General features: G+C 36.5%; 1 protein-coding gene across 1 annotated transcript in view; it reads left to right on the top strand.

Moving 5' to 3' along the window:
• RAB28 (RAB28, member RAS oncogene family) overlaps nucleotides 1–19,316 on the top strand; it is a 73,671-nt gene that overhangs the window by 22,583 nt on the left and 31,772 nt on the right. The window contains exon 4 of the mRNA XM_009887655.1: nucleotides 6,058–6,187. Coding sequence (XP_009885957.1) covers nucleotides 6,058–6,187 — 130 coding nt within the window. The remainder of the gene's footprint in view (nucleotides 1–6,057; nucleotides 6,188–19,316) is intronic.

The following is a 19,316-nucleotide window of genomic DNA, read 5'->3' as shown; positions in this document are numbered from 1 at the left end:
CAAGGCTTTTGATGTAATCTCCCATAATATTGTTACAGACAAAATGTAGAGATACAGAATGGATGGGAGGATGATAGGGTGACTGAAAAACTGAATGGATGGCTGTACTTGAAGGGAGATGGTCCATAGCTTAATGTTTTACTGGTGCCTGGTTATAAGCTGTATTACTTAGGGGTTGGTACTGGGTTCCTGTCTTTTATTAATTCTTTGTACAATTACAGAATGGTAGGGGTTGAAGGGGACCTTCATAGATCATCTAGTCCAAACCCTCTGCCAAAGCAGGTTCACCTACAGCACGGTGGACAGGAACACATCCAGACGGGTTTTGAATATCTCCAGAGAAAGAGATGTTGGAACAAAATGGAACAAAACATTGGTTCTAAGTTTGCAGATGACACCAAATCGGGGAGGAATGGTCAATATGCTGGAGGGTAGGGGTGCTATTGAGAGAGACCATGACCAACTGAAGCAATAAGCCAACAGGAACGTTTTGAAGTTCACTGAAGACATGCAGAGTCCTGCATCTGAGACAGAATAACCTTATGCAGGCTGGGAATCAACTGGAGAATGTCCAGCGAAGGATCACAAGGCTGAATAATATGCTGGAGCGTCTCTCCTATGAGGAAAGGCTGAGAGCTGGTACTGTTCAACCTGGAGAAGAGAAGGCTCAGAGGGATCTTATCACAATGTATGTGAATACCTGAAGGGAGGGTGCAAAGAAGAGACTGAGCCAGGCTCTTTTCAGTGGTGCCCAGTAACAGGCCAAGAGGCAGTGGGCACAAACTGAAACACAGGAGGTTCCCTCTGAACACAAGGAAACATTTTTTCACTGAGAGGGTGAACAAGTGCTGAGATATTCAAAAGCCATCCTCAGAGATATTCAAAAGCCATCTGGACATGGTACTGGGCAGCTGGCTTTAGGTGACACTGCTTGAACAGGGGCATTGAACCAAACGACCTCTAGAGGTCCTTTTCAACCTCTGTCATTCTGTGAAATGGCTTTGTAGAAAAGAAGGTGAATGTCCTACTCGAAAAACAAAACAAAAACCAGTTGAATTGGGAGTCAGCAGTGCACCCTTGCAGCAGTAAAAGCTAACTGAATACTGGGCTGCATTAGTAAGAATGAAGTAAGCAAATCAAGAAAAGTGATTATAATCCTCTCTGACATTTTTGAGGCTACATTTGGAGTCCTGTGTTTGGTTTTGGGTTCCCCAGTACAAGAAAGCTTTTAAAATATTGATGCAATGCTAATGAATGTTGCTACAAGAGAGGTGTGTATAGCTATGGTGTGTTGCACTTGGTCAGCATGTGTGGTGCAACTGGGATTTTAAACATCCTGTTTGTAAAATACAAAAGCTGTACACATACACATAGAGTAGATGATTTGGACCTGTTGCAGAAATTGTGTTCATCTGCATGTATTCTCCAAATCTAAATCATTCAAATTTAAAGTACATGTGTGGAATAGCTTGCAGCATGTCTACAGCATGCGTCATGCTTTTATCCAGTACTGGCAGATGCCCATAGCCTTGCATAGACTTCCATCTGGTTGGTCATCATGAGATTCAGAAATCACGTGTCTGAATTCTTGGTTTTCTGCTCAGAAATCCAAATGTATGGTAGACCTACTTACAAAATACTAAGACCAGCTGGAGATGGAAGTTTTGAGAAGCTACGGCAGCTGAAAAGGTTATCTTAATAGCAAGTCTGCAGTTCACTTGATCTTGGTTGAAATTTGATCAGGATACCAGGGGGAGTAAGTGGAGCATCCATCTATACTTTTCTGAAAACCTTGCCACTGGAAGTTTCCTTCTATTTGAGATAAATCTTTGGATTAAGTTACTGTTAAGGTGCCATTTTTTCACTGAGGTCCCTGATTTCTTGTGCCATGTTTTAAAATGAGAGTTCCAGATTTGAGGATGAGAATATACTTAATTTGCTTATGTGGTTGCAGTTGGAGAAATTGCAATTCACTTGTGGTCTTGAAGCAATTGCTTTTTTTCTCCCTTTTTTTTTTTTTTCCCTCTGGTATTGCTCATCCAGAACAATATAGTTGCCACATCCCATCTTGGTAGCTGAATTTCACTGGTTGGTCAGAAGAACTCTGCGAACTGGGGGTAAAAAGAGCTCTTTGATCGTTATAAATGAAAGGTGCTAATAAACAGCTTTCTCTCAGTATTGATTGAAACTGACACTTTTATCTCAGAACTGGGAGAGGCTAAGAGTAATCATGTTGTCAGTTACCACAGCTGAGCTGATAGACAGTAGCTCATTCAGTTATGGCAACTCAGTTGCATGTATTTGAGTGACCATATCCTCAGTATCAGCAAAGACAACAGTGGTTAAGTATATGTAGACTGTATACTGTTTTCACCTGTAAAAATAGCATTTCTGCAGATGTGCAAGATATCATAATGAAGTTACTCTTTGCTAAAATGAATATTCTGTGACTAGAAAAAAAAAAATTAGAATATTGGTCTGACATTTCATGAATATTAATGAATATTTGAAAATTAATTTAGTTCCTTCATACTGAAGTCAGTCATAAGTTGAGGGCAGCTGAGGATAAACCTGAAGAAGAAAACATATGGTTTTAATTAGTGTTTTCTGTAGCTTTCTTTTATTGCGATAAATCTTGACGTAAACTTGACTTCTAAGTGTTGATTGTCTAGTGTGAATATATTGCCTGGTTACAACACTTTCATAATAGCAATTCTGTTGTTATTTGCATGGTAAGTATTTCAGAACCTCTTCCATCTCTTAAGTGTAATTGCTGCCCCTACCCACATATCTAGTCTAAAGTATCTTTAAGAGCTGGCATATACTGCCTCATAAATTGGCTTGTTAATAGAATAAGAGTACTGCAGACTCTACCTTCTCCAGAGACCAGCAAATAATTTCTGCAATATTCTCAGTTTCCAGTGACCTATTTTTGAAAATAATCTGTAATTCCAAAACAAAAAGCACTTACATATGCACTAATGTAGGCAAAATGTCTCTCATACCAGAGTACAATTGTGCAAGCAGGGTTTATTTTCTGTGTTCCGGGAGACTAGAGAATTAACGTGCTGTTCTCAGCATGTTGTCCTCCATATGTTTCAAAGCTTTTTCATATCAGGGAAATGAGCTACTTTTGTGTACAAAGGCCAGTGTTAATTTTCCACCTTAATTCCTCATGCATGATTAGGAAATAACAGCTTTTATACTTTCGCTGCATTCTATACTCCATATACCGTAAGTTTGTGGAAAATATGTTGTATTTTTGTGAAAGCAATGATGGGATGTCTATGTTGAATAAAAAAAGGTGAAATAAATCTTAGTTATGGATTTATGACTGATCATTAATTATCTATATCATACTAAGCTGCTTGTAGAGTGCTGCTGTGGCAAAAATTTAAGCTCTTTAGAGCAGTGTGTGGCAGGAGGATGAAACACAATGGGCATAAGTTGGAACAAGGGAAATTCAGACTAGATGTAAGGAAAAGCTTTTTCGCCATGAGGAGATTCAAGCAGTGGAATAGGTTGCGCAAAGAGGTTGCTCAGCCTCCGTCCTTAGGGGTTTACAAGAAGGAACTGCATAAAGCCTTGAGCAACCTAGTCCCATTTTCATAGCTTCCTCATGTATTAGAAGGCTGCTTTTAGGTCCTCCCAGGGCCACCTCCTCTCCATGCTGAAGAATTCTGGTTCCCTCAGGTTTTCCTCATAGGACAGACTGATCATCTTGGTGGCCCTTTGCTGAACTTCCGTTTATTGATGTCTTGAGGGACCTAAGACTCGATGTTGTACTTTAGATATGATTTAACAAGTGCTGAGTAGAAGGGAATAGATCCCTTGATCTAGTGGCTGTGCTTCTGCTAATACAGCCCAGGATCACATTGGCCATCTTTGCTGCCAGGGAACATTGTGGGCTCATATTTGTCTACCAAGACCTGCAAGTCCTTTGCAGTTGTTCCCCAGCCTGTGTTGTTTATTCCGCCCGGGCTGCAGGGCTTTGCATTTGTTGAATGTCGAATGGTTCCCATTCGCTGTTCCTTGAGCATGTGTACATACCTCTGAATGGTAGCCCTGCCCTCAGGCGTATTGGCTGGTCCTATGTCTTATACATAGTTTGCAGTGTCATCTGCAAACTGTGTATGAGCATTTAAAAAGAGAACTCCGGTTATCTTCTCTTGAAACTTTTACCAGCGTCATCATGCCTGTCATCACTCTTGTGTTTGTTCAAACAGTCTGTTTTTTTCAATTTTCTGATGTCAGTCATGTTTTCTAAACCTCCAATAGTGTTGCTGGTCTCTTCTAGTCTACCCTTTTCTTGACATTCGGTGTCCAAAGCTGGATGCGTTATTTCACCTAGTGTGTTTCATGCCAGTGTGGTATTTTCCTTTTTGTTACAAAATAAGCTTGATATATGCAACTGTGATATAGTATAACTCCTTGATCCTATTGTGTAGAACTTGCTACAAAGCCGGATGTTTCCTATTGGGCAGTAGATTATTGCTTCCTTTGAACCTGTCGTGGTACTTATTGAGTTGCATTCTATTATTTTTAGATTGTATCTCATCATATAATCCAAACTCTCCTCAGATAATCTTGCTGTTCCTACCAGTTTGTTGTCATCTGTGACGTTAATTTAATGAGCATGTGTCCTGGTTGCGGCAGGGATGGGGTTAATTTCCCCGGGAGCCGGCAGGGGGCGGGCATTCCACCCCACGTGAGCCATGCCCGGGCTATAAGAGGCGCTGCCGGGGCGACTTTATCGGTGTTACTGTTTTGTTTTCATCTTCCCTTTTGCTGTTCTGTTAAATTGCACTATTTTAACCCACGAGTTTTGCCCTGTCGATATCTTTTTTTTTTTTTTTTCCCACGGCTGTGGGAATGGAGCGAGCGGCTGCGTCGTTCTTTATTGCTGGCTGAGGCCAAACCGCGACAGCATGCAAATCTTTTTATGATCTTAGACACTCCTCATGAAACTATCAAGTAAAGTTGTGTTCAGACAAATGCCTAAAAAACTTGACTTGAAAAAATCTTTTCTATTGACGGTGAGTCATAGGACCAGCTAATTTTGTATGCATTGTATTTTTTTAGAATATTTGTGAAAATTTCATGTGAGGAACAGTGTGCAGTTGTAGGGATTTTTTCCCCAGATGTGAACACCATGAGAACAAGTGTGACAGAAGCCAATTCTGACTTTCTCATTTGCAAGATGCTTCCTTTATTAGGGTGTAGTGGAAAGCAGGGGCAGAAGACTCAATAAGTGAGAGGAGAATGATTTGTGAGAGCTGATCTTAGAATTATGGAGGAGATAAGTTGGTCATTTGGGCTGCTAATAGGCTGTGCTTCATAATATTGGATATTAGCTCTGAGGAATCCTCAGTAATGTCTGTTTCGAGTATTTATTGCTTTAGCCTAGCCCAAAACCTCTGAAATATGTAGGACTCCCTTCTTTCTGACTTTTGACCACATTTTTAGTTTCTCCTTTGAAAGTTTAAACCTTGACAGTACTTCTTGCTTGTCTTCTACAACAGTGCAGGAAGGGATCTGGCCTTTCTTCCCAAATGTGCAGAAATGTACGATTGAACTGCCTTTTTTTTTTTTTCCCAAAAGGGAGCAGTGAAACTACAAATAATATTAGCTAAAATAAAAGTCTTTCTCCAGTGTGATTTTTCTTAATATTGGTCTGAACTGCTTTTTGGGTTTTTCATAAAACATATGCAACTTGGAATATTTCTAATATAACTATTGTGCTCTTTACTGAATTGCCATTTTTTTTTCTGCCCTTGTAGTTCAGTTAGCATCTGAATTTAGAACACATGAAATGCAGGAAAAATACTCTAATAAAATGTGTTTATTACAGAAGCTTATAATTCCTTTGATAATTCCTGCTGTAATAAACACATTTTATTAGAGTATAATTCCTTTGATAATTCCTCGAAAGAGGCAATGCCATTATTTGTTAATGCTCTGTTTTATGATAACAATAATAATTTAGACTGATGCTAATTTTACCAGGTTCAAATATTTTTATAAACTGTAACATTTTAAATATATCTTTTTATTTAGGGTATTCTCTTGGTTTATGATATTACCAATGGCCAGAGCTTCGAAAATTTAGAAGACTGGTATAATGTGGTAAAAAAAGTGAATGAAGAATCGGAAACACAGCCACTTGTGGCCTTGGTTGGAAATAAAAGTAAGTTATTCATACTTAAATATTGATTGAAATACTCTGGATGTTGCTCTCAATTGAAGAAATGGCACAGGGCGTATATCTTTATTAAAATGAACTACACACTGTCTTGTGTGTTGTTGCTGTGTATAGATGACATATTTGGGTGTACTTCAGGATTCTGGTTCTGGGCAGTTAGGTTGAGGGACTTGCTGCATCATGCTTTGCTTTACCTGCAGCCTCTCTGCCTGTGTTTTCTTTACTTGGAGAGCAGCACACAGGAGTAGAGAGATCTCTCTCACCCATGTTTGAATTTGATCGGGCTTCAGGATATAGCCATGGCATACATCTAGAATGGAGAACTGGGAAACATTCCTGGACCTAATAACAGGTATATTTCATGGTTCTGTATGTCAAGAGACAGCTAAATTAACTACTGGTGTATATTATTTAAAGTAACCACACTGTGCACTAGGCATAATATTTATATTGCGTTGCTTATTAGGCTTTTTTTTGCATGCTATCTGTAGTTTAGCACACGAGGTTACTTATTTACTGTTGTTCTGGGATTTTTTTTTACCTGTCGTCTTTTTGATCACGTATGATATAATGGTTTTGTTCTGACCACCAAAATATGCCACTTTAAATAACCATCACATAGTTAATTTCCTAATTCCCCCATTTCCAGCTAAGAAATCTTACAGAAACATCCTTATTAGCTTATCTGAGGTCTTGGTCCTGGCTCTCTTACCTTTTTTCAGTTGAAGATGATAAAAGAAACATAAAGCAATTTTCAAAACAAAGTGTTGGAAACAGATACAGAATTTTTGAACAATCTAAATATGGGGTTTTTTGAACAACAAGAAATAGATTTTTTTTTTTTTTTTTTTTTACTTTCCAAGTAATTTGTGTCCATGTCAGAGTGTCCATATCATGAGCAAAACTGAAAAAAGACCTCATCTAGCAAGGTAGTATTGTTTAAAAGCATTTGAAAACAACATAGAGACAACACTTTGATTCAGAACCTTTAACTGTAGTGTTGCTACTGTGATACTGTAACATTTTATGATATTAATGATGATGAAAGAGTACTTACTTTCTGGGAAGAAAACAGAAGCTCTTAGAGTTACAATATATAAATAGCACTTCTGAAAGTATAACATAGACAGTGTTGTACTCTAGGAGACTAGAGTCAGTAATACAGATTCTGTTGAAATTCAAATGAAAAATATTTTTCACTGATTTATATTTTGCCCCAAAATTGGACTTCCTGGCTGGAGTTCTGCAAATCTTATGGAGTATTTCCAGTAAGATACATTGTAACATAGGATAAATAATGTTCTTTTGCTGGAATGACACCATAGAGGTAGAAAATCAGACACTGGTTTCCATTTGAAGGAGTTTTATCTCTGTTATATACCTTAAGTATATACATCTTTCTCATATACATGCCTGCAATTCTTTAAAATCCAAGTATTTCCTTGAGAGCATCTGCAAATAGAATATGGTTTCATAGAATGGTTTGGGTTGGAAGGGACCTTAAAGATCATCTTGTTCCAACCCCCCTGCCATGGGCAGGGACACCTCCCACAAGACCAGGTTGCTCAAATCCCCATCCAACCTGTCTTTGACCCACGCCTCCAGGGGAGACTATGAGATTTTGTAGGTGAGTTTCCAGATAAAGGCTGACACTGACTAATGAAAGGGCTTTCATTTTATGAAAATAGCAGGTGAAGGAGCAGTGTGCTTCCTACGTTGTTTTTCTTCAGAAGCTGTGTATAAAGAAAAAAGCAAACTATTGCTTTCATGCGATCCTAAGCATGTTTGTTGTTGTTGCATGTGTCGAGCATGCAGGGGATGCTGCTTACAGAGGTCACTTTTTTTGCTTTATTTTTATTTCAGTATGATAAAAAATAATAGCTCAATATAAAGAGCTCAACTTTACTCGGTGATAAGACACTCGTACACAATGCAAGAGCAATAATAGGTTTAAAGCCAAGAAAAGCCATTTGATGAATTGATGAACGTATTTGACTTCATGCATCATACAGGAGAAATACTTTCAGTCATTAGTTTCTGTCTCAGGACTGTACTTGCTTTTTGAGCTATACATGTCTTTTAGGAAAATATCCAGGTATGCTTACTTAAAAACTAGAAATGTCTATATCCACAAGGAAGTTATTCTAACACTTAACTTTCTTTCTGATGAAAGTTTTTGAAAATAGCCAAGAATGCAGTAATATTAATTCATAGCAATTGGAAAGCATTGGGCCAGTATTTAGATAAGAATTTGGAAGCGTAGCTGAAACCATTTGCCTAAATTTAGTGCTGCTCTCTTAAGTGTACTTAGCTTGGGCTTAGGCTCTTATTTGACTGTTTTCACTTACTAATATTGTCTGAAAGAAATGCGTATTTTTCTGTTTTGGGGTAAATACACCTGGGATCTCTGCTGTAGTGCTTCAGATAGGAATAAAGCTATAGTTAAAATAAAACAACACTTGGAAGGAAACAGTGAAAAATACTTTTCTTCACAATGAAATATAGAAAACTGTACACACGAATCCTATTAGATGAAAATAATTTCTTTGGATAATTTTGTCGTTGAAAGCAAATTACTTCAGGTATAGCAGTATATGGTACATAATTGTACTAGCTGTTAAATTCTTTATGAAACTGCATGATTTGTTAGTGGTTTTCTGTATCAATTTGTAGTCATTCTGTTAAATGTCTTAAGTTTGCAGGAATTTCTTCAGTATTCCACCAAACTTGAAGAAATTGTTCAGTGCTGATTTAAATGAATTGATGCTAGTTTTGACTATTCTATCGTACGTTGCAATAGATTAGAAGCATGAACACAGTAACTACTGCATGTCTGTTTAAAACATGATAATTAACTTTAGAGTGGTGGCAATTTATTAAAATGTCCTATTGTGATTGTAAGAGATTGATTTACTCATGAAACATTGGAAAGGTAATTTCTGCATACAAAACTCCAATCGGAGTTTCCCATAACCTGACCTGCACATTCGGTTAGAGAGAGTAGAAAACTGATTTGAGTGAAGACCTTGCCCAGACCTGCTTCCTGCACTTATGTCTGATTATCTGTTAATTCTCTGTCTTTCAATAGATTTTTGTCTATGTTTAGTAAACAATAAAAGGAATTGTAAAAATTAATGTACAGTTTTTCTTTTTCATGTTAATTGTAAGTCATAAGATCTTAATAATCCTACAATTTACAGTTTGCATTGAATCTTAAATTTAACTTTCCTTGTAACTACTTAATGGTATTTTAATCTTATTAAATAAAAGTATATTTGAAATGTGCTTATTTCTTATTTCTAATACCACTTAATTTCCACCAGAAATAAGGGAGTAAACCTTATTCTTAAGATTAACAAATGCTTTTGAGTTTCAATGCAGTAACCTAAAACTTTTACAGATACGTTGCTGTAAAATACTTTGACTTATTGTATAGGATAAATAGAACTATAGTTATCAAGTGAATGAATTATGTTTTGTGCACTTAAAATCTTTACTTAAATTTGGTATTGACAAAGTTCAGTAATCGCGGTGGATCTTTTAGTTGTTAGAGTGAATTAGAGAGATTTTACTGTGTTTTGTATGACTGATGTGCTGCTTTTCTTTCTACCTTGACTACTTTACATATTTTCCTCTGCACTAATCTATAGGCAGACTCCTCAAGTGTCGTACCAACATTTTCAGTGGATATATTGTAAACAGAAAATTAACCAAGGCTGCATGGGAGCTGCACTCATTTTGATTTATAGCTACCAAGATGGTCTTAGGGCGGTGGTTATCTGTAGCTTATATAGGGGGTAGGAATTATCAGGTACCAGTGTATAGTGGATGGATGAATGATTTCTATTCTTAGAGATATTAACCAGATCCACTCCTCAATAAAGACTAATAACTCAGATTTTTAAACAGTCTTCATGACAGATGAGGGCACAGAGGAGAATGCATCAACACTAATTAAGAATGTTGACCGTTTGTTCGTCTTAGCCATGATTAATTGATCTTGGAGTGCTATCTCTGAACAGGAAGTGGTATGTTGTTACATTGGGAAGTTTAAAGGTTACATTTTAGTGTACCCTTTAACTTGCATTTACATACAACGTAAAATGTTTTTACCTATCTTATCTGAGCACAGAAAGAAACATTTTTCAGCCCCGATACAAATGAATGTTTGGTGTACTGTGTGCTAATGTGAATTTGGCTGGTAACAGGACAAAACCAGTCTGTTTTGGACTCTGTTACTGCCTTATACACTTAGTATCCCCAGTTGTACTCAGAAAATTTCTTCATTAATACTCATGCTGAAATTCTGGCTTATTAAAATTCAGAACTATGCATTCATTCTCTTGTCTCTCCCAACCTCTCCCAGCTGTTCTCTGTTCTTGTTTCCTGTAGGCTTGCACTTGTTAGGTCATTCACCTGTAATTAAGACAAGTGTTGAGCAGCAACTGCAAAGACCCCTGTTCTTTTGAGTCTTATGCCTGATTAAATTAAAGTTCCTGTATGCTTGACAGCAGGTCCAGTCACCTGAGCCTCACACATGCTCCTGGGACTGGAGGGTAAACTCCTTACATGTAGAGACTCCCTTAAAATGAAAACCTTGTCCTGTGCTACGGTCAATTTACCAACTCATTTGAATAAATGTAGAATGCTACCCTGTTTTAAAATATGTATAGAATGTTTGTCTCAACAAACTTGTAAGATTAATAGAAAATTGCAGTCTTACCGATTTGTTTGTTTCAGTGGTCAGGTAACTTTTTTTAAAAATCAGTTTTAACAAGAAACTGAAATCAATGAAAGGGAAAATCACAGGTGAAAATGATCTTTTATTCACAATAATAATATATTTCCAACTCAGTGTCTGAATGTGCTCTGTATTACTTTAGGGATGGGAGCAATCCAGAAACATACACATTTTTGAGTGACAAAATTACCTTGCTTGTTTGAGAGTCTGTCTTGCAAGATTTTGATCCTAAATCATGCCTGGCATAATAGTAATAGTGCTGGCTACCATCACTGCCAAGGTGATCTATTTATGTCTGTTAAGTTACCGTGTGGGCAAGTCTACTAAACTGTGATATATGCCACACAGAGGTACATAAACGGAGCCTGAGCCTCAAGTGTGGTTCTTTAGAAAGTAGCTGAGCTCACAGAAAATTATACAAAACAAAAGAAGGAAGGTTTATTGATGTTGTGTAGTATTTACTTGGACATATTCCATTGGCTGAGAAGCGAAAGCACCTGGCAGGATAGATCATCAAGGATCTGGGCATAGGTACTCCATTCCAGCCCCAATCTCCATGTAATTCACTGTGATAAATGTATCTGTTGCATCTGGTTGCAAATCAGCCCATGTTTTACTTGGACCCCTTTTTCAGAATCCTTAATAAAATGGTGTCTTGGATGGGAAGCCACAGTGGACAGAGCAGCTGCTAAATAAGCTGGTTAAAGGCAGATTTTTAGACTTCTGGCATTTCTTCCAGTGCTGCAGCCATTACTGGAGCATATATACAGGGCAGATTTTGATGGCGGCTCTCAAAAGCCAAGTGGCCTGTGCCAGTGTACTAACAAATAGAGTAGAAAGGGGAAGTCTCCTCTGTCATGCTGCTCAAAAGATTAATTAATGATCATCATAATTTTCTGCCCTGCCTGTCTTAAGACCAGTTTCTGATGTTCGACACAGATAGGATTAGCTAGTAGCGAGCTTGGGTTTTTATTTGTGTTCTGCCACAGTATGGGATTCGGTACAGGGATGAAGTTCAATAATTCATACAGCTTGCTCACAGAAGTTACCTTCAGACTTGTACAGCTAGACAGAACTCTGATGTAAACAGGTGTAATTCTATGAAAATCAATGAATTTGCATTCATGTGAACCAGGACAGATTAGGTGTTGTACAAACTGTTTGCTGAAATTAATGTTTTCTCATTCAGATCATATGGTGCTTTAACAAGAATGTGAGGGTAGTTGTGAACTAGTCCAACTGATAGACTGTTCCTATGTTATGCTTTTTTATTTTAGTAATCATGAATAACTTGGTTTCTTCTTCCTGCACTTAAAATCTTGAGGCTCCACTTCAGTTTTTTTTAATTTGTGCACATATATTTTGTCTGCTAAGAGCAACCAAGAGCTAAGACCAAGTTCAAGGACCTGGTAGAATATTGTTAGTGTAGCTGGAACTCATATGCCAGTGTGACAGAAGTGTCAGTAAATAATTAATAACATATTGTCATTCACTAACAGTTATGCTTGAATTCAGAAAAATCTTTAAGGATGTCATTGAAAAATGGAAGTAGAAGTAAACCATTTAAATACAAAGGTTAGAACAGTGTATGTATCCTATTTTTATAATAATACACAAATGAAATGCTGAGAGATCTCTTACTGTTTCCATGGATTTTTTCTGTAGTTTATTTAGCAATGTAGACGTATGTCTAATAAAAAAGATGCTGCATAAACCATAGTCCAGGCTGAATGTGCTTCTGTTTTTCGTTTAGGTAGAAATGTTTTTTCTGGCTGCGTCTTTCATACTTAGGTCTTCTTACAACAAATGGAAAGCCCTTAATTGTACCTAAGGGAATAGTTAATCTACGGTGGACATATGGTGGACAAAAGCTGAGTCTAGTAAATGAAAAAAAATTATAAACAGAAAATGTGTGAATGTCTGCACAGTCTGAGAGTCATGGGAGATACTGTACTGTTGGATTGTAGCTTATCTAAGGTAATTTGCTATTCTTTTCTATTAGTATATTAACGGAAATCAGTGCAGCATGTAGTTTTAAAGCCCAATCGATTTAATGTCTATTTTATTGGATTGAAAAAAATACCTGTTTTTTAGACAGGACAAAATTTCTTTTCTTTGCAAGTTTGTCCTGCTTTTTTTGTCCTGCTTTGTCCCACCTTTGCCATGTGACATAAATGCAATTTGATTTCATTAGTGGAGTGAAGCGCTCTGAAATTTCTAAAAGTTACAACACTTGATTGGGGGCAGTTAATCAGTGTTAACCCTGAGCAGCTCTTGGGCTTTATGGATTCAAGCATTATATGTGGTTGCACTGCTCCAGCAAAAGGTTAAGTATTAATGGAAAACGTTCACAGCTCTTTTACTCAAAGAAAACATGTTACTTGTAAGTTTTCTTTTGATTTTACTTTTACAGTTACATTGAATGTCTTCATTCATTTAGCCATCCATAAAGCAAATATTGTTGCACATGCAGTGGATAATAAGTCTTTTTAGGACTACTTGTGTGGTATGTCACAGATCATTAACTGCAAGTAACCACCTGACTTGAGGGAAGTCTGGAAGCATCATTACAGTGAAATAAGCTTTTATTTCTGTATCACTGCAGCACATTGATTTGTAGGAATGCCTCCATTAGCTACTGTGGAAATATATTCTCATATATTCTTATTCAAGGAAGTTGATGAGAGAGGATAACCACATTTCAAGTGTGAATAGGGCATTAGTATTAGAATTTTGGACAAAGTGGGGAAAAAAGCAAGTGCTATTACAGCATTATTTTCTATTTAAAAGCTAGCTAAGTCAGTAAACTAACCTTTTTGTAATGCTTCACAGTGTTAGAGTCAGACTAATAATATATATTAATAGTTGTACAGTATGTGTACACTGCAACTTCAACTGAAATTGAGTACGTTTACTACTCTGTATAGGCAGAAAGTGTGGAAGAGAAGTTTCTTCCTAATCAGCAGGGAAAGCCTAAGCTTTTTGTATTTATTTCAATGAACATAAAAATGTAAGATTTTTGTTGGAAGTAACCAGTAATTATTTCAGCTTTATTTAGAGGATGAAGGATAGCTTATGTTAATATGGGGAATAATCATAATGGATAACCTCCATTGATATGGAGTTTGTAGTATGAAAAATGCAATTCTGAAACATTGTCCTGAAAATATTTTAGAAAATTTGAAGTTCTTACAGAGATTAAAGTTAAGATAATACTGTAGGGTTATCTTGCCGTGTTGCTGTTTTTTCAAAATAGCTTGCTGTCAGATCCTTTAAGAGCAAAATACAATAGGAGACTGATAAATGAGTAGAGTGTTCAAATCTTCCTCTTGGTCATATAGTATGAACTATGTGCATGCAGAGTTAAGAATGAAGAAGAAAAAATATGGGGAATGCATTACATGTATATTTTAAAATTGTGTAGTCGTCAGGACATTATCATATTTATTGGGGATTTGCAAGAGAAGAAGTGGAAAGTAATGTTACTGTTTCAAGTTTAGTCCACAGTTATAGCTCCATACACTTGATATAATGAGACATTCTGAGTTTGAGGCCCGTATCAGTAAAGGAGCATGTATACTCTGCTAAATGTGTGGCTTTTTTGTTAGATCTTTAAGCATATTAATGCCTTCATGACATTAGCACCTCTGGTTATGAATTCTTCATTGTTTCAGTATTTGAGATGGCACGTCCTGATGAAGTTCTGAACAAGCTGCAGTTTTTGTGCTGTCTGGTTTATTTTATAGGTCATTTTTTTTTGAGGGGGGTAAAAAGATATTTGAGAAAAGGTATTTCATTATTTGTCTGTGTAATATGACACTGTGAAGGTCATATTACACAGGGAAGTGTGAAGGGAGTAACTACTAAGTAACTGCTAAGCCAGTATCAAACTTTGTTTGATCTTACTAGTTCACTGAGATAAGCAGATAGCTTATATGCAGACAGCATTGTTGTTATTATTGTTATTTACACTGTGCTTCCAGCTCTCATGATATGGAGCACAACTTCAAAATATGTTTATTGTTGTCAAAGGAGAGTTCTAAGATTCTGTAGTGCCAAAAATCAGTTAAAAATCAACTAAGATTTGCTGAAACATGTTGATTAAGTAGGTAAAGTACAGTGATGATGAATGTTAAATTAGTAACCTAGTTGTTTATTTAAAATAAGGTCTTAAAAGAGAAAGGCTTTATGTACATTGTACACGTTTCTATTTAAAAAATACTAAGTTCCCTATGAAATTTTCATGATCTATTTTAGCACTTTTAACTCAACTTTTTTGCAGAAGTAGTGCTTTCAAAGTTTTGTCTTCATTGTTTAATGATGCAACAGTATATTTGTGCATATGACAAGGGAATTATAAATATGTAACAGATATGTAACTTCTGCTGTGCCCTTTGAGAACATTTAATTTCATTCTATCCCTTTGTCCTTTGATGCTCTGAACACAAGGAGCAACCATCCCCTCTCATCCAGGTTAGTATTTTTAAGAATTAAAAATTTTTACAACTGTAAAACGAGCCATATCACATTTCGTGCATTCTTTTGTTCAGTGTGATGAATCACTGACCTTAAGATAGAAATTTTAGTTGTTTACATAGGTGTAAATTCAGAGCGTGTTTAGGGATTTTTGGATGAGCTACTCTGTTTACTTTGGTGTTGTCATGACTAGCCCCTAGATTATAGTATCATTTTGGGTGACTTTTTTATATATATACACCATGTAGTCTTTCTTTTGTGGTAAGTATTGTCCAGTAGATTTACTTAATTATGTGTGATAATAGGAATATGTCATACTAGTCTAATACTAGTATGTGATGGTAGAATTCATTACCTTTGAAATATGTATACAGAAAGGGGAATAACATCTCTTTTTCTGACTTTGACTAGAGAACTCATTCCTAAGCATTCCTACATAATAGCATTTAAAAACTGCTAAACAAACACAAATTCAAAAAAAGCAACAGACTAAATAGTTGAATGGAACACACAGAATAGTAAAACGTCTTAAGAAAGGCTTGCTTTTTTGAAAAATACTGGGATATAATCATTATGTATATTGAGGGCAATTTTAACTTTAAAATGCTGAATTTTGCAATCGTAAGCATTTTTTTTGTGATAGATAATTTAAAATGAAGGCTGGAAAAAAGATTTGTACAGATAACACACCTTTGATACTGTTGAGAGACCCTCAGTTGCTAAAGACTTACTTTATATATTTACAGGAAAAGTTTGAAAAGTCATTTGCTGTAGGCATGCAGAAGGAAGAAAGCAGTGTCTAGGAGTTGTTGGTCTGGCTAATTTGAACTGTTTCAAAAATATTTTTATGTTCTGCTGCCCACATAGAAAATGGTGGCATTTTGGAGTCTACTTCGCAGTCCCCCTTCAAAACCATTATGGAAAAGCTTGAAGTATTTTGGTTTGGAGATGCCACTGTGATGTCTCATGGGAAGTGTAGTGCTGATGCTTCTCTTCCCATTCCCATGCAGGCTATGCGCCTGACGCTATGGATATAAAGAATGCTTTTGGGTTTGTTTTATATTTCCCTTTGTCTTCCATGATGTATCACATCCTCTTAGGTAAGATAGGACTTTGTGAGAGTAATGCTTCATGGATACCGTCCAACTGGCAAATCCAAACTTGGGGAGAAACTAACAGTGTTAAGACAAACAAAAATTCCTCTCATTAGGCACCATACTGATCTTTCTGAATCAAACTGCTCTTGGTTGGAATTATTTTAGGGAGTTAGTTTTATATGGAAAAAGGAACCTGTTTGAGCAGAAAAGGCGGTTTTCAGTGTAATAAAAAAAACCTAGTAGTTCTGACTGATAATTTTGGATTAATCCAACTGTAGAGAGTTTCCAGAGTCTTTGATTTTGATCCATTGTTCAATTCTAAGATTACTGTTGTGGTAGCTTATTTTAATAACATTACCCTGTACTTACACATAATAGAGGGGGAAAAAAGCCTAGTCTGGTTATATTGCAATTCTGTAAGTTTAAAAATGGTTCTGTATGAAGAGTATTGACAGTTCCTTCACAGCAGTATTCAGTAAACAATGCTGTAAAGAAATTTTCTAGAAAGCACTATATAAAGCAGTTGTAAAATATGGAATACAAGTTCAGCCTATAGAAAGGTTCTGGGTTTTCCTAGAAGTTACTTACTGCACTCTTTACTCTGCTAGTCCTTGTCATCCTACAGTAACTTCATGCTACAGTAACTAACTTTCTACAACACTACTGATGTCTATCAGGAACAAGCACTGAAAATGTCTGGACTTAATAATGTTTGAACTTAAGTGTTGTGGTTTGTTTTTTTTTTTTTTTTAATGTGAAGGGTTTTTACTTCTTAAGTTGTCTCAAGCTACACAGTAGAAGTAAAGGAAACAATGTAATAAAACAATAAAGAACAGTTATTGTAGACATCTCTATTGCCAGCTGATACACTGCCTAATTAATAATTAGCAATTTTCTTGGGCTAGCTTTTTAACATACATAGGTTAAGATGACTTCCTCTTACACCGTAAGTTTTGCAGTTTTATTTTGGGAATGGTGTATCCAAAATGTTTCTAGAGAATAGTTACTGGTGTAGTTGTGTGTTTAAGTGGTTGATCACTAGGGCAATAATGCTGGTTTCTGAGCACAGCCAGTACTTTTTCCAGCTGCTTTATAGTGATATCTTGAAGCTTAAAATGTAATCTATATGGGTAAGCCACAAAAGCCACTATATATTAAAGCAGACTCTGACTGTAAATCAAAATTGAACAGCTGGCAACACTACTAAAGTCATAAACTTATTTATTAAAAAAACTAAACAGAAGAATTATATTAAAGAGAGAGGAATATGTTCGACAGACCAGTGGATATAGCTTAAAACCTGGAAAGTGCTGTAGATTAAGGGCCCAATTTATGAACATCTGTTCTGGCAGTTTCTGTAAGATTCTCATGTTCTTTACAATAAAAGTGTGAAACATGTTTTTCCCCCCATACTAATCATGCTTTTCTGCAGTTCATAAAACTTGCATTGAGCCTCATGCAACAGGGCCTGTGTGCTTTACACACTTGCTAGAGTAATTACTATTCATGAAAGAGTAAGTACTATAGCAATGTCACAATCCCGCGGTATACACTTATCCTGACTTGTTCTAAGTGCTCTCATTGGCATCAAAAGCAGTGAAAGAACACTGAAGTTTCCTTCATACATTTAAACTTAGAGCGTGGCAATGAACTAATAACGGAGAGCAAAATGTACAGAAAAATGTCTTCTACATGGTTTCTCTAAAATTGAAGCATACCTACAGATCTGCTGTTTTGCCCTTTAACAGTCACCAAAACGACTGTTAACACCCCTCCTCCCTTAATTTTGAAATAAATGATCATAGAATGATTATCTTAATTACGATGTTTACACTGAATAGCACCTTACATTTTTGTCATATTGACAGGTATGTGGGGATAAGCTTTAGAATATCTTTGGTCTGCTTTGAAAGGGAACCGAAAAACCCTAAATTCAAAACTGAGTGTCTAGCTCTACTGTCAGAGGTACTGTTTTGCCTTTGACGTCAGTGTGACAAAGATTTGTTTTGGAGATTTTAGCCACAAGCCCTGTTTTTGCACAGATCAGTCAGGCTTGATCTGCATGGCGCAGATATTTTGCTCTCTAACTCTTGCTTCATATGTAGTAATTCAGACTGAACTAGAATAGATTGTTGTGAAAAGGCCATCACTCTTTCTCTCGAGCAGTGCAGACTCTAACATCCCAAGCCTTGTTGCCATTAGGAGACAAAGTCAGTCTCTCAACAAAGTCAGAGATCAGGAAACCAAGGTGCAGAGGAAACCCTGAGCGAATATGCAGTAAAACCACTTTCCTTGTCCTCAGCAGATTATACTGCTTTATTGATGAAAATGGTTACGCTTTCTTTCTGTTTGAATAGTTTCACCATGTTATGCCTTTATTTACTAGGTTGCAGAACCATATGCTTTTATAGTTTGTTTAACCCGAGGAGAATATTTCCAGCTAAGAATCCTCAAGACAGGAAAATCCTTGTGCTGCTTTTGGGAGCTGGCTTCTCATACGTTTAGGGTCATACAGACTGACAGGAGGGAAAAGAAACAGGATTTCTGATATCCTTTGGACAAAGAAATACCTTCTGGGGAAAAGGCATTTTCTGTTTCCAGGCCATCCATTTTTGAGCATTTTATTGTGTGGGTGCATCTCTGTGGTCTTATTAGTAGTGTGTATCAATTTCTGAGATTGCTCGGCCAATTATTTTTCAACCAACTTGTTATTAAGGAACTGTATTTCTCCCAAATGTATATTGCTCATAGACAGTTCCTTTTGTCTTTTCATTAAGCAATATGTTTATAATTGATTTAT

This window comes from Charadrius vociferus, unplaced genomic scaffold (genome assembly GCF_000708025.1).
Source record: "Charadrius vociferus isolate BGI_N301 unplaced genomic scaffold, ASM70802v2 scaffold306, whole genome shotgun sequence".
In the NCBI taxonomy this organism is placed as follows: Eukaryota; Metazoa; Chordata; class Aves; order Charadriiformes; family Charadriidae; genus Charadrius; species Charadrius vociferus.
This window is presented reverse-complemented; position numbering and strand designations above follow the sequence as displayed.